Source organism: Ranitomeya imitator, chromosome 1 (assembly GCF_032444005.1).
Source record: "Ranitomeya imitator isolate aRanImi1 chromosome 1, aRanImi1.pri, whole genome shotgun sequence".
In the NCBI taxonomy this organism is placed as follows: Eukaryota; Metazoa; Chordata; class Amphibia; order Anura; family Dendrobatidae; genus Ranitomeya; species Ranitomeya imitator.
In genome coordinates, this window is record NC_091282.1 from 712735916 (window position 1) to 712750281 (window position 14366).

General features: G+C 43.0%; 1 protein-coding gene across 1 annotated transcript in view; it reads right to left on the reverse strand.

Annotated features, from left to right (window-relative positions):
- DCAF5 (DDB1 and CUL4 associated factor 5) overlaps nt 1-14366 on the reverse strand; it is a 105507-nt gene that overhangs the window by 35571 nt on the left and 55570 nt on the right. The window contains exon 5 of the mRNA XM_069732304.1: nt 3136-3265. Coding sequence (XP_069588405.1) covers nt 3136-3265 — 130 coding nt within the window. The remainder of the gene's footprint in view (nt 1-3135; nt 3266-14366) is intronic.

A 14366-nucleotide genomic window follows, 5' to 3' on the forward strand; every position in this document is an offset into this window, starting at 1 on the left:
GTCTGTGGAAGTTGGCAAATTCCAGGAAGTTTTAGCAAATGTGTCAAGACAAAATATTTTTCATGTCTGACTATATAACAATCGTGCGAGGGCTGGAAACACAGTATTACAAGTACAGTCATTTTAACAAATCCAAGGTACCAAAAAGCCTCTTAACGTTTACTCTGGGGCACCTTCACACGTCCCACCGGTTCTGGTTATTTGTGACACATTGTACTTTACGTTAGCGTCAAATTTAAGTCATTTGTGTTTATTTATGCAAAGATCTAAAGTCTGACCAAAATTTTGAAAGATTAGTCATTTTAAAAGTATGAATTTTAATGCCCTTAACCCAGATAATCATACCACACAAACAAGCTGATAAAATTCCCCATGTGTCTACATCTGGCATTAGTTTTCAAATTTCTTTTATTCTGTCAGGATGCTGGAAGGGTTACAGGTTCAGCAGCAATTTTTCTTTCTTTTTTTTTTCCATGGACATTTACAAAACATTTTGTTTTCAAGACCTATTCAGTATGGAAGTGACTGAGGGGCGTATATACCTAAAAACCCACAAAAGTGATACCATTGTGAAAACTGTACCCCTCAAGGCATTCAAGACTGTTGTGAGGAAGTTTATTAATTCTTCAGGTGCTTCACAAGAATTAATGCAAAGTGGAATAATAAAATAAAAAACTACATTTTTTTTTTCATTAAAATGATGTTTTAGGCCCAAAGTTTTCATTTTTACAATGGAGAACAGGAGAAAACAAAAAAAACACAATTTGTTGCACAGTTTATCACAAATGTGGCACTATCCCATGTGGTCAAAAGCTACTGTTTAGGCACATAGCTGGGTTCACAATGGAAGGGGAACTGTTTGATTTTTGGAGTACTATTTGTACAGAAAAGGTTGTGGGCGCCATGCCGCATTTGCAGAGCCCCCAGTAATGCCAAAACAACAGAAACCTGCCACAAGTGACCCCTCAATGAATTCACCTAGGGGTGTTGGGAGCATTTTTAACCCGCAGGTGCTTTAAAGAACTTTAAACACTGCGCTGTGAAAATAAAATAAAAAAAAAATATGCACAATTTTTTTTCTAGACAAAACTGTCCCAAATTTTACATTTTCACGAGGGGTAATAGAAGAAAATGGAAGCCATAATTTGTTATGCAATTTCTACCTAACGCAGCAAAGCCCTAATGTCGTCATACAATACTATTGGGACATATGGCAGGGCACAGAAGAGAAGGGGTGATATTCGGCTTGTGGAATAAAAATTCTGTTGGAATAGATTTTAGGTGCCATTTGCAGAGCCCCTGAGGTGCCAGTAAATCAAAAACCCCTAACAAGTGACTCCAGGGGGAGACATGTCACTTTTCCAGAGCCTTTGTGGTACCAGTGACTAGGAAACCGACAAGACAATATTATGTTTGTTTTTGAGGGAATTTTTACATAAAACCCATATTTTCATGGCGAAACAGTAGTCTGTAATTTTTTCGTAGTTTTTTTTTTTTTAATTTGACCCATTATGGGACTTGGAAAATTTTTCACTTTGATTGCTGCAATAACGCTGAATTGCAGGACACGAGACCTGTTAGTATTACACTGACATACTGCCAGTTAGACCTGGCTTATGGCCTAATAGCCCACTGCGTCAAGCAGACCCCAAGATCAACCATCGGCACCTTGTGACTGTTTTGCGGGGGTGTCAATGGTGTTAAAGAGGGAGCCTCATCTAACTGTTAATTATCTAGATGCCGCCGTCGTTGAGGACAGTGACATCTAAGGGGTTAAACAACCACAATGGATGCTACTACAGACTGTAGACTATGCTGCTGACACACTCATTCTGCACCCACTGGGAGACGCTATGAACTTACTCCATGAATAAAGAACGCAATGTGAAAAAGTAAAGCCCTGTGAAAAGGCATATTGGTAATCATTAAAGGGATAAAAGACTAGCTTTTTTGTATACAACAGATCTGGTTAAGCTCTTGGGTCACTGGAAGGTAATAGCTTTTGTAACTGGGACTTTAGTAGTGCAGTGGTGCAACATCGCAGAACTACAGAAAAATGATACTGGGCACACGGTGGAGGCGGCAGTACTAAATGTGGATACAATAGGCGCAGTAATCCAGATAAAAGTAATTTCTAGTAAATTGCTGGGGTGTGCACCAATTATCACTATGTCATCCAGCTCTATCAGATGACAGATGGGATTAGTACCTTGTATAAGCTTTATTTGTTATGCGGTGTGCTACCATTAGCATACGTAGCCGTTCATCTCACCCACTACTCTTCCTTATATGATCAACGGTTGTAAATATGCTTTCTCCTAAGCGAGTGCCTGACTTTCTGCACCCCTCGGTGTGCTCCCAGCCGGAGGCATAGTGTAAATAGGGTGTCATGTTTGATAAATCCCGCCATCCAAGAAAGGATCGGAATCTGAAGAATGTGGCTCCCTGTGTGAAGTCTGGAAGGCTTCTTGTCAGTACAAGACAAGATTTTTTTTTTTAGTACTGTGGTCACAGAGAGAAGCCTCCCGCAGAATGAGCAGCCGGTGCCACCTACTGGTGAACATGCAATATGCATTTATTTCTCTTGCTTTCTCATTTTCCAAAAAATTGTATCAAAATAATTCACTAAAAACAATGTCCGTTTTCAAGAACATTGGAGGACAGGCAGGAAATACTTTAAAATAATAAAGACCAGCAGTGCTTACCAGATGAAAACATTCCTGATGCTCTCTACGGGCCTATTGTACACAGGGCTCAGTCAGTGAGGTCATGTCTACAACACGTGACTGCTGCAGCCAATCAGTGGGCAGCATTTCCTTGTTGTAGACGTGAGGTCACATCTGTAGCCCTATAAAGAGCAGCCAGTTGGAAACAGCATTTTGGAGCCTATCTAGCCTGTGCCCTAATATTTGTGCGCCCAGATAATCTCATGGACGAGTTGGTGTTATTATATTATAAAACATACACTGTAATCCAGTAATCCAGGTAATGTATAGATAATTTTTTTATATAGTACATTTCTGTTTCAGTATGATAAATGATCATAGACTAAATGACTGGAGGTCAGAAGATGTATACTGTGCTCATGTAACTTATCAGCAAATTCTTGGCAACAGAGTTAAAAACAAAACTTACGTGTGAGGTTTTCTGATGTCCCACAGTCCGACACCCTCCTTGGAATTGGCAGTGGCCAGCAGCCTGGGCTCAACGGGGTTAAACATAACACTATGAAAGGCCGAGGGATAATGAGCCAAACAGAAAGGATCTGGGGATAAAACAGACATTTCTCATTGATATATCCTGTATCATGTAAGTGAGTTAAAGGGGTTGTCCACTTTTTTTTTTAATTCACAGGCATAGCTGTTTAACCCCTTCATGACCCAGCCTATTTTGACCTTAAAGACCTGGCCGTTTTTTGCAATTCTGACCAGTGTCCCTTTATGAGGTAATAACTCAGGAACGCGTCAACGGATCCTAGCGGTTCTGAGATTGTTTTTTCGTGACATATTGGGCTTCATGTTAGTGGTAAATTTAGGTCAATAAATTATGCGTTTATTTGTGATAAAAACGGAAATTTGGCGAAAATTTTGAAAATTTCGCAATTTTCACATTTTGAATTTTTATTCTGTTAAACCAGAGAGATATGTGACACAAAATAGTTAATAAATAACATTTCCCACATGTTTACTTTACATCAGCACAATTTTGGAAACAAAATTTTTTTTTGTTAGGAAGTTATAAGGGTTAAAATTTGACCAGCGATTTCTCATTTTTACAACGAAATTTACAAAACCATTTTTTTTTAGGGACCACCTCACATTTGAAGTCAGTTTGAGGGGTCTATATGGCTGAAAATACCCAAAAGTGACACCATTCTAAAAACTGCACCCCTCAAGGTACTCAAAACCACATTCAAGAAGTTTATTAACCCTTCAGGTGCTTCACAGCAGCAGAAGCAACATGGAAGGAAAAAATGAACATTTAACTTTTTAGTCACAAAAATGATCTTTTAGCAACAATTTTTTTATTTTCCCAATGGTAAAAGGAGAAACTGAACCACGAAAGTTGTTGTCCAATTTGTCCTGAGTACGCTGATACCTCATATGTGGGGGTAAACCACTGTTTGGGCGCACGGCAGGGCTTGGAAGGGAAGGAGCGCCATTTGACTCTTTGAATCAAAAATTGGCTGCACTCTTTAGCGGACACCATGTCACGTTTGGAGAGCCCCCGTGTGCCTAAAAATTGGAGCTCGCCCACAAGTGACCCCATTTTGGAAACTAGACGCCCCAAGGAACTTATCTAGATGCATAGTGAGCACTTTGAACCCCCAGGTGCTTCACAAATTGATCCGTAAAAATGAAAAAGTACTTTTTTTTCACAAAAAAATTCTTTTAGCCTCAATTTTTTCATTTTCACATGGGCAACAGGATAAAATGGATCCTAAAATTTGTTGGGCAATTTCTCCTGAGTACACCAATACCTCACATGTGGGGGTAAACCACTGTTTGGGCACATGGTAAGGCTCGGAAGGGAAGGAGCGCCATTTGACTTTTTGAATGAAAAATTATTTCCATCGTTAGCGGACACCATGTCGCGTTTGGATAGCTCCTGTGTGCCTAAACATTGGCGCTCCCCCACAAGTGACCCCATTTTGGAAACTAGACCCCCCAAGGAACTTATTTAGATGCCTAGTGAGCACTTTAAACCCTCAGATGCTTCACAAATTGATCTGTAAAAATGAAAAAGTACTTTTTTTTCACAAAAAAATTCTTTTCGCCTCAATTTTTTCATTTTCACATGGGCAGTAGGATAAAATGGATCATAAAATTTGTTGGGCAATTTCTCCCGAGTACGCCGATACCTCATATGTGGGGGTAAACCACTGTTTGGGCACTCGGCAGGGCTCGGAAGGGAAGGCGCGCCATTTGACTTTTTGAATGGAAAATTAGGTCCAATTGTTAGCGGACACCATGTCGCGTTTGGAGAGCCCCTGTGTGCCTAAACATTGGAGCTCCCCCACAAGTGACCCCATTTTGGAAACTAGACCCCCCAAGGAACTTATCTAAATGCATATTGAGCACTTTAAACCCCCAGGTGCTTCACAGAAGTTTATAATGCAGAGCCATGAAAATAAAAAATAATTTTTCTTTCCTCAAAAATGATTTTTTAGCCTGGAATTTCCTATTTTGCCAAGGATAATAGGAGAAATTGGACCCCAAATATTGTTGTCCAGTTTGTCCTGAGTAGGCGGATACCCCATATGTGGGGGTAAACCACTGTTTGGGCGCACGGCAGGGCTCGGAAGGGATGGTACGCCATTTGGCTTTTTAAATGGAAAATTAGCTCCAATCATTAGCGGACACCATGTCGCAGAGCCATGAAAATAAAAAATAAAAATTATTTTCTCAAAAATGATCTTTTAGCCTGCAATTTTTTATTTTCCCAAGGGTAACAGGAGAAATTTGACCCCAAAAGTTGTTGTCCAGTTTCTCCTGAGTACGCTGATACCCCATATGTGGGGGTAAATCAATGTTTGGGCACATGCCGGGGCTCGGAAGTGAAGTAGTGACGTTTTGAAATGCAGACTTTGATGGAATGCTCTGTGGGCGTCACGTTGCGTTTGCAGAGCCCCTGATGTGGCTTAACAGTAGAAACCCCCCACAAGTGACCCCATTTTGGAAACTAGTCCCCCAAAGGAACTTATCTAGATGTGTGGTGAGCACTTTGAACCCCCAAGTGCTTCATAGAAGGTTATAATGCAGAGCCGTGAAAATAATAAATACGTTTTCATTCCTCAAAAATAATTATTTAGCCCAGAATTTTTTATTTTCCCAAGGGTAACAGGAGAAATTTGACCCCAATATTTGTTGTCCAGTTTCTCCTGAGTACGGTGATACCCCATATGTGGGGGTAAACTACTGTTTGGGCACATGCCGGGGCTCGGAATTGAAGTAGTGACGTTTTGAAATGCAGACTTTGATGGAATGCTCTGCGGGCGTCACTTTGCGTTTGCAGAGCCCCTGATGTGCCTAAACAGTAGAAACCCCCCACAAGTGACCCCATTTTGGAAACTAGACCCCGAAAGGAACTTATCTAGATGTGTGGTGAGCACTTTGAACCCCCAAGTGCTTCACAGACGTTTACAACGCAGAGCCGTGAAAATAAAAAATCATTTTTCTTTCCTCAAAAATTTTGTTTTGGCAAGCATTTTTTTAGATTCACAAGGGTAACAGGAGAAATTGGACCCCAGTAATTGTTGCGCAGTTTATCCTGAGTATGCTGGTACCCCATATGTGGGGGTAAACCACTGTTTGGGCACACATCAGGGCTCGGAAGTGAGGGAGCACCATTTGACTTTTTGAATACGAGATTGTCTGGAATCAATGGTGGCGCCATGTTGCGTTTGGAGACCCCTGATGTGCCTAAACAGTGGTAACCCCTCAATTCTACCTCCAACACTAACCCCCCCACACCCCTAACCCTAATCCCAACTGTAGCCATAACCCTAATCACAACCCTAATCACAACCCTAATTCCAACCCTAACCCTAAGGCTATGTGCCCACGTTGCGGATTCGTGTGAGATATTTCCGCACCATTTTTGAAAAATCCGCGGGTAAAAGGCACTGCGTTTTACCTGCGGATTTTCCACGGATTTCCAGTGTTTTTTGTGCGGATTTCACCTGCGGATTCCTATTGAGGAACAGGTGTAAAACGCTGCGGAATCCGCACAAAGAATTGACATGCTGCGGAAAATACAACGCAGCGTTTCCGCACGGTATTTTCCGCACCATGGGCACAGCGGATTTGGTTTTTCATATGTTTACATGGTACTGTACACCTGATGGAACACTGCTGCGAATCCGCAGCGGCCAATCCGCAGCCAAATCCGCACCGTGTGCACATGGCCTAATTCTAAAGGTATGTGCACATGCTGCGGAAAAGCAGCAGTTTCTCATGAGCTTACAGTTCAATGTAAACCTACGGGAAACAAAAATCGCTGCACACATGCTGCGGAAAAACTGCACGGAAACGCAGCGGTTTACATTCCGCAGCATGTCACTTCTTTGTGCGGATTCCGCAGCGGTTTTACAACTGCTCCAATAGAAAATCGCAATTGTAAAACCGCAGTGAAATGTGCAGAAAAAACGCGGTAAATCCGCCATAAATCCGCAGCGGTTTAGCACTGCGGATTTATCAAATCCGCAGCGGAAAAATCCGCAGAGGACCAGAATACGTGTGCACATACCGAAACCCTAACCCTAGCCCTAACCCTACCCCTAACCCTACCCCTACCCCTACATTAGTGGAAAAAAAAATATTTTTTTATTGTCCCTACCTATGGGGGTGACAAAGGGGGGGGGGTCATTTATTTTTTTTTTATTTTGATCACTGAGATATAATCTATCTCAGTGATCAAAATGCACTTTGGAACGAATCTGCCGGCCGGCAGATTCGGCGGGCGTACTGCGCATGCGCCCGCCATTTTGGAAGATGGCGGCGCCCAGGGAGAAGACGGATGGGACCCCGGCAGGATCGGTAAGTATGATGGGGTGGGGGGGGGGGGGGAATCGGAGCACGGGGGGGGGGGGGGGAATCGGAGCGCGGCAGGCGTGGAAAGGAGCACGGGGGGGCTGGAACGGAGCACGGGGGGGCTGGAACGGAGCACGGGGGGGTGGAACGGAGCACGGGGGGTGGAACGGAGCACGGGGGGGGGTGGATCGGAGTGCAGGGGGGGTGATTGGAGCACGGGGGGGTGATTGGAGCACGGGGGGAGCGGACAAGAGCACGGGGGGGAGCGGAGCACTGGACGGAGGGGAGCCGGAGCAGTGTACCGGCCAGATCGGTGGGCTGGGGGGGCGATCGGTGGGGTGGGGGCACACTAGTATTTCCAGCCATGGCCGATGATATTGCAGCATCGGCCATGGCTGGATTGTAATATTTCACCCGTTATAATGGGTGAAATATTACAAATCGCTCTGATTGGCAGTTTCACTTTCAACAGCCAATCAGAGCGATCGTAGCCACGAGGGGGTGAAGCCACCCCCCCTGGGCTAAACTACCACTCCCCCTGTCCCTGCAGATCGGGTGAAATGGGAGTTAACCCTTTCACCCAGCCTGCAGGGACGCAATCTTTCCATGACGCCACATAGGCGTCATGGGTCGGATTGGCACCGACTTTCATGACGCCTACGTGGCGTCATGGGTCGGGAAGGGGTTAAAAAATAACCTCAAATCAGCTTCACTTAGCATTTGCTGCTTTTGTGCTGCTGCCCCTCGTCTTTGGAAAAGTGGATGCCACATTGTCATCAAAACAACAGCACGTGACCATGACAGCCCGGCAGTGAGGACTGCTGCAAAGGTCACGTGCTATAGACATCCTCACTGCAGCCATATTAACAGAGACCAAGAGTAGCAGCTATGAGGCAGCGTGGAGCAACGGGGGGTAAGTAAGGCCCGTTATTTTATTAACACAACATGCATGAGACCTAAAAAAAAAGTTTGGGCAAAGATTATTTTAAAAGGGGCTGACATTTTTTTCTAATAAAAAAGTCATACTCATTGCAGCAATAACCCACGCCACTCTCTTTCCAACACTTCCCAGGTTTCCTGTCAATCTCTGCTTCTTGGTCCCCACTCGACACACAAGATATGAAACTAAGCCACTGACTGCCTCAAGTGGATCCCCGCCGCGGCCACCGCCTGGCTCAAGTGGGTCCCCACTGTCATCAGTGATTAGCTGAGTAGTCACTTCCTCTGTGTCAAGTGATAAAAGGAAGCAGAGACGGGCAAAGGGTCCCAGAAAACGCCAGGATGGAGCATCAATGCATTGGATATGTATGTCTTTATTTATTTATTTTTTACAGAATTCTGGAACTGTTATTATAAAAAAAATATAATATGTAGGACTCGGAAACCTTACTAAACATTTCAACTACTGATATTTGGCAAATTACTTACCACAAGTAAAAGGATATAAGGTGGTGTTAAAAAACACTAATTCTATACAAGTGTAGTTACTATTGGTCCAAACACAGGAAACAATTATCAATCCATTTCTCTGCGTATTTTATAGGCATGAGGAGGCTTTATCAAATCATGTAAATTTGTGAAACCACCAGGAATTGGAGTAACCACAAACCACCAATTAAAAAGTACAAGTTTATTGTGAAAATTTAAAAATGACAAATATCAATGTAAAATATCAAGGTCTAATAAGGAGGAAACAAGAAAAAGTGTAAGGATAGGCAGAGTACAGTGTGGGATATGGGAGAAACCTGGGGGAGCCCCAGCAAATACACCAAGGTCAAATATCAGCAATTGCACATAGAAATAATCATAGTGCTAGTAAGGATCCCCTGAACACCTGGATAATTACTACGGTAGATACAAAGTTCAGAATGACATGTGCTTCCACCCATAATGTCCTAGCGACCACAAATGCCCTTGAAAAAGCAGTTAGGCGAAACACGTGCTGGGGAAGCAAGGTGATTTCACGAGTATTCAATATGTATAGGAATACTCCACCGCTTTATTCTCTTTCTATTAAATTGTAGGGAGAACACCTTAAAATATTGGGGTATGTTCTCAACCTGGATATTTCACCTATGCTACATGAATATTGTCATAGTTATTATCAGATAATTACATACTATTCAAATCATCAGGTTTCTTCACTAAACATTTTATGGTGTGTGTATATAATAAATATAAAGTGAAGGAAATAAGTATTTGATCTTGTAAGTTGGCCACTGACAAAGACATGAACAGTCTATAATTTTAAGGGTAGGTTAATTTTAACATTGAGAGACCGACTATAAGAATAAAATCCAGAAAATCAAATTGTATAAATTATATAAATGTATTTGCATTTTGCAGTGAGAAATAAGTATTTGATCCCTCTGGCAAACAAGACTTAATACTTGGTGGCAAAACCCTTGTTGGCAAGCACAGCAGTCAGACTTTTTTTTGTAGTTGATGATGAGGTTTGCGCACATGTCAGGAGGAATTTTGGTCCACTCGTCTTTGCAGATCATCTCTAAATCATTAAGATTTTGAGGCTGGCGATTGGTAACTCGGAGCTTCAACTCCCTCCATAAGTTTTCTATGGGAGTAAGGTCTGGAGACTGGCTAGGCCACTCCATGACCTTAATGTTGTTCTTTTTGAGTCACTACTTTGTGTGTGGAGCTGTAGCCCCCTAAGCTGACATCCTGTGGAATGTCAAATCTGTGTCCCTCTTGATGGAGACATGTTATCCTGTAAAAAACACAAGAACAAAAGCAGTCCAAAAAGTCCAATTATATGCAAAATATCAAAAATGTTTATTAAGAATATAGGTGAACAGACAGCAGGGAATGGATTCCCCATGATAGCCTCAACACATCTAGAAAGGGCACAGATAGGTGTGCAGCAGAGTATCCCATAAAAAGCATAATACACAGCCCATTCAGTAAGCACATATAACAGTCAGGTGACATGCATCGCTATAAAGCATAAACATATGAGTGGTACATACCCGTAGATACAGATAGTGGTCACTGCGCACACCTAATCGCGCGATTAGGTGTGCGCAGTGACCACTATCTGTATCTACGGGTATGTACCACTCATATGTTTATGCTTTATAGCGATGCATGTCACCTGACTGTTATATGTGCTTACTGAATGGGCTGTGTATTATGCTTTTTATGGGATACTCTGCTGCACACCTATCTGTGCCCTTTCTAGATGTGTTGAGGCTATCATGGGGAATCCATTCCCTGCTGTCTGTTCACCTATATTCTTAATAAACATTTTTGATATTTTGCATATAATTGGACTTTTTGGACTGCTTTTGTTCTTGTGTTTTTTATTGTATTCTGAGTTGCAGTCTGTCTACTATAAGTCCTTTGTCAGTGCCTGAACTCTACGATTTATGATCTTTGGATATTGATTATAGGCGCTGGTATGTGTTTTCTTTCGTATACATGTTATCCTGGTAGTGTTCCTTTATGGAGTTATGGTGTCTAGACTGTTCTGGCAAGTCACTTGTTTCTCCATGCAAAAAGATAGAAATCCCTCTTTATACCCACTTCTGTGTCTCAGGTCATCATGCACAGATCAGGGGGAGGTGGGATGAGTTTATCATTCATTATTTGAGTATTTAATCAATCTGCATAGTTTGTCATCTTCTGTTTTGCAGGTCAGCAAACTAGCTAGCTGGCCGGACAATATGTAATCAACATATTAAAAACATCTATTGTTCAATTACCCTGCATCCTTGTCATCCAAAATAAACAATAAGAACAAACATCAACTCAAAAATCAACATTGAAGGCTCATACAAACAATAGTCTGTGTTTCTTGAGCAACCAAAGGAATAAAACACAAATTCAAAAGTCAACTTAAAGATAATAGTCTATGCCCACTAGTCTACTGAAAATTCACAACTGGATATTTAAGATTAAATGATGTGTCGTCAGAGCACCAGTTTAAAAATATGGCATTCTTCCCATGGGACAAAAGAGCTATCAGAATGTACAGGTGGGGGAGCAACACATGACGCCTTGAATGCCCAGACAGCATAAGTATCCCTGCCTCTCATGAGTGTTACCACACCATGGTTTAGTGTTTAAAACTTACTTCCCACGGCTGACACGGTTTCCTCCTTTACAGTATCCATGATAAGTTCTATTGAATTGGTGACGGTGGTTCCTTTTGTATCAGCAAAAAAAGCATTAAGCTACTTACTGGTAGCGGCATTTCTCGGAGGCCCATGACAGCACGACGAGAGAGGGGATCCGCCCATTAGGAACAGGAAACCTACAGATACAAAAGGGCGGTACCTCTCCCTTGCCTCAGTTGTATTTCAGAGTCTTGAGAGGACTACCGCGGTTAGTGGCACAAAAAATATACACTATATACAAATTATATACAGATTATATACAAATCTCCAGCTATATATTTGGAACTGGTATCATGTGTGAGATATATACATCTATAGGAAGTGCAAGCCCCACGTGAATAGGGAGGGAACTAAGGGTGCTGTCATGGGCCTCCGAGAAATGCCGCTACCAGTAAGTAGCTTAATGCTTTACTCGGACTCCCATGACAGCACGACGAGAGAATTACAGAGATGTAAAACTACCTTAGGGAGGGACTATGGCTTGTAGCACCCTTAACCCGAATGTGAGATCAGAGGAAGCCCCCAAATCCAACCTATAGTGCTTAAAGAAGGTGGACGGGGATGACCATGTGGCCGCCTTACATATCTGGTCGATTGATACTCCAGATTTTTCCGCCCAGGATGTAGCCATGGCCCTGGTGGAATGCGCCCTCAGACTCTGCGGAGCCGGACCCCCACCTGCAGTATAAGCCAAAGAGATAGCCTCCCTAATCCACTTTGCTAGTGTGTATTTTGATACCCTGAGTCCCTTTCTAGGATTTTGGAAAGATAAAAATAATGCATCATCTTTCTTCCATGTGTCGGTAACAGAGATGTATTCTAGCAGGCATTTCCTAACGTCTAATGTATGGAGTAGTTCTTCCTTAGGGTTAGCAGGATTAGGGAGGAAGGATGGTAAAATTATCTCTTGTGACCTGTGAAACCGTGATGACACTTTTGGTAAATAGGCTGGGTCCGGTCTGAGGATTACTCTGTCTGGTAGAAACTCTGTATAAGTGGATACCCTGGAGAGAGCTTGTATGTCTCCTATTCTACGGGCAGATGTAATTGCTACCAGAAAAGCTGTCTTAAGGGATAGGGCCTTAATTGAAGCTGATTGTAAAGGTTCAAATGGCTCTTTAGTCAATGCTGATAGGACTAAGTTGAGATCCCAAGGCATAGATCTATCTTTCTGAATGGGTCTAGATCTACTGGATGCCTTAATGAACCTTGAGATCCAGTAATTATTGGCGACGTTACAGGAGAATAGAGCCCCTAGGGCCGAGACCTGTACCTTTAGAGTACTAGTGGATAGACCTAGCTCTAAGCCTTTTTGCAGGAATTCTAAAATTTGTTTTACAGGTATTCCTTCTTCTAATTTGAAATCAGAAGAGGCCAGAAACTTCCGCCAGGTCCTGGCGTAGATCGTTGTGGTTATTTGTTTCCTACTTTTCATAAGGGTTTCAATCAAACTCGGGGAGAACCCTTTGTTTTTCAGTAACGCCCTTTCAAAATCCATGCCGTTAAATGAAGGTTCTTTACTTGCGGATGACTGATCGGACCCTGGTAGAGCAAATCCGGAATCTCCGGAAGCACCCAGGGATCCTCCACTGACATGATCCTGAGCCAAGTGAACCAGGCCCTTCTGGGCCAGAATGGGGCAATCAATATAACCCTGGCTCGATCTTCTCTTATCTTCCTGACTACTAAGGGTAATAGGCCTAGTGGAGGAAATGCATATGCCAGCTGAAAATCCCAATTGATCAGAAAAGCGTCTACGGCTAGAGGATTCTCCCTGGGATTTAGGGAACAGAATTTTGTTGTGTTCCGGTTGTCCCTGGTAGCAAATAGATCTACATCTGGATGCCCCCATTTGTGGACAATCTGATCGAACACACGATTGTTTAGGGACCACTCCCCTTGCTTCAAGGTGTTGCGGCTAAGAAAGTCCGCTTTGTCGTTTTCCTTTCCTCTTATGTGTAGAGCGGATAGGGATAAAAAGTGATTCTCTGCTGTCTGGAACAGACGATCCGCCACTCTCATCAGTGACTCGGAATGAGTTCCACCCTGATGATTTATGTACGCGACCGTCACCCGGTTGTCCATAGGATCTTGACATGATGACCCTGCAGATATGAGAGGAATTTTTTCACTGAAAGCTCTACTGCCATTAACTCTTTCTGGTTGGAGGAGGCTGACATTAGGGAAGGGGGCCATAGACCCTGAACCATCATGTCATCCATGTGTGCTCCCCAACCCGCAGGGCTAGCATCAGTTGTTACCACACGTGTTACCTGAGACACCCAGGGAACCCCCGCCGATAAATTTTCACTGACTAGCCACCACTTAAGAGATGTGAGTGCTTTTGGACCTAAAGTAACCTGACTCTGCAGGGACCCCTGTAAGATTTTGTCATTAACCAGCACCTCAGATTGTAATGGTCTGGTGTGGAATTGGGCCCAACGGACAGCGGGAATGCAAGAGGTTAAGGAACCCAATAGTGACATAGCCTGTCTATGGGTCATGGATGGTTTGTCAATTGCCTTAGACACCTGTTGCTGGATATGTAATGATTTGTCGGGTGGAAGACAACACTGTTGGGATTCTGAGTTTAATAACAGTCCTAAGAATCTTTGTATTTTTTGAGGCTGTAAACGAGATTTCTCATAATTTATGATCCACCCCAGACGCTCCAGTCTGGATGTGGCTGTTTCTAGCTGGG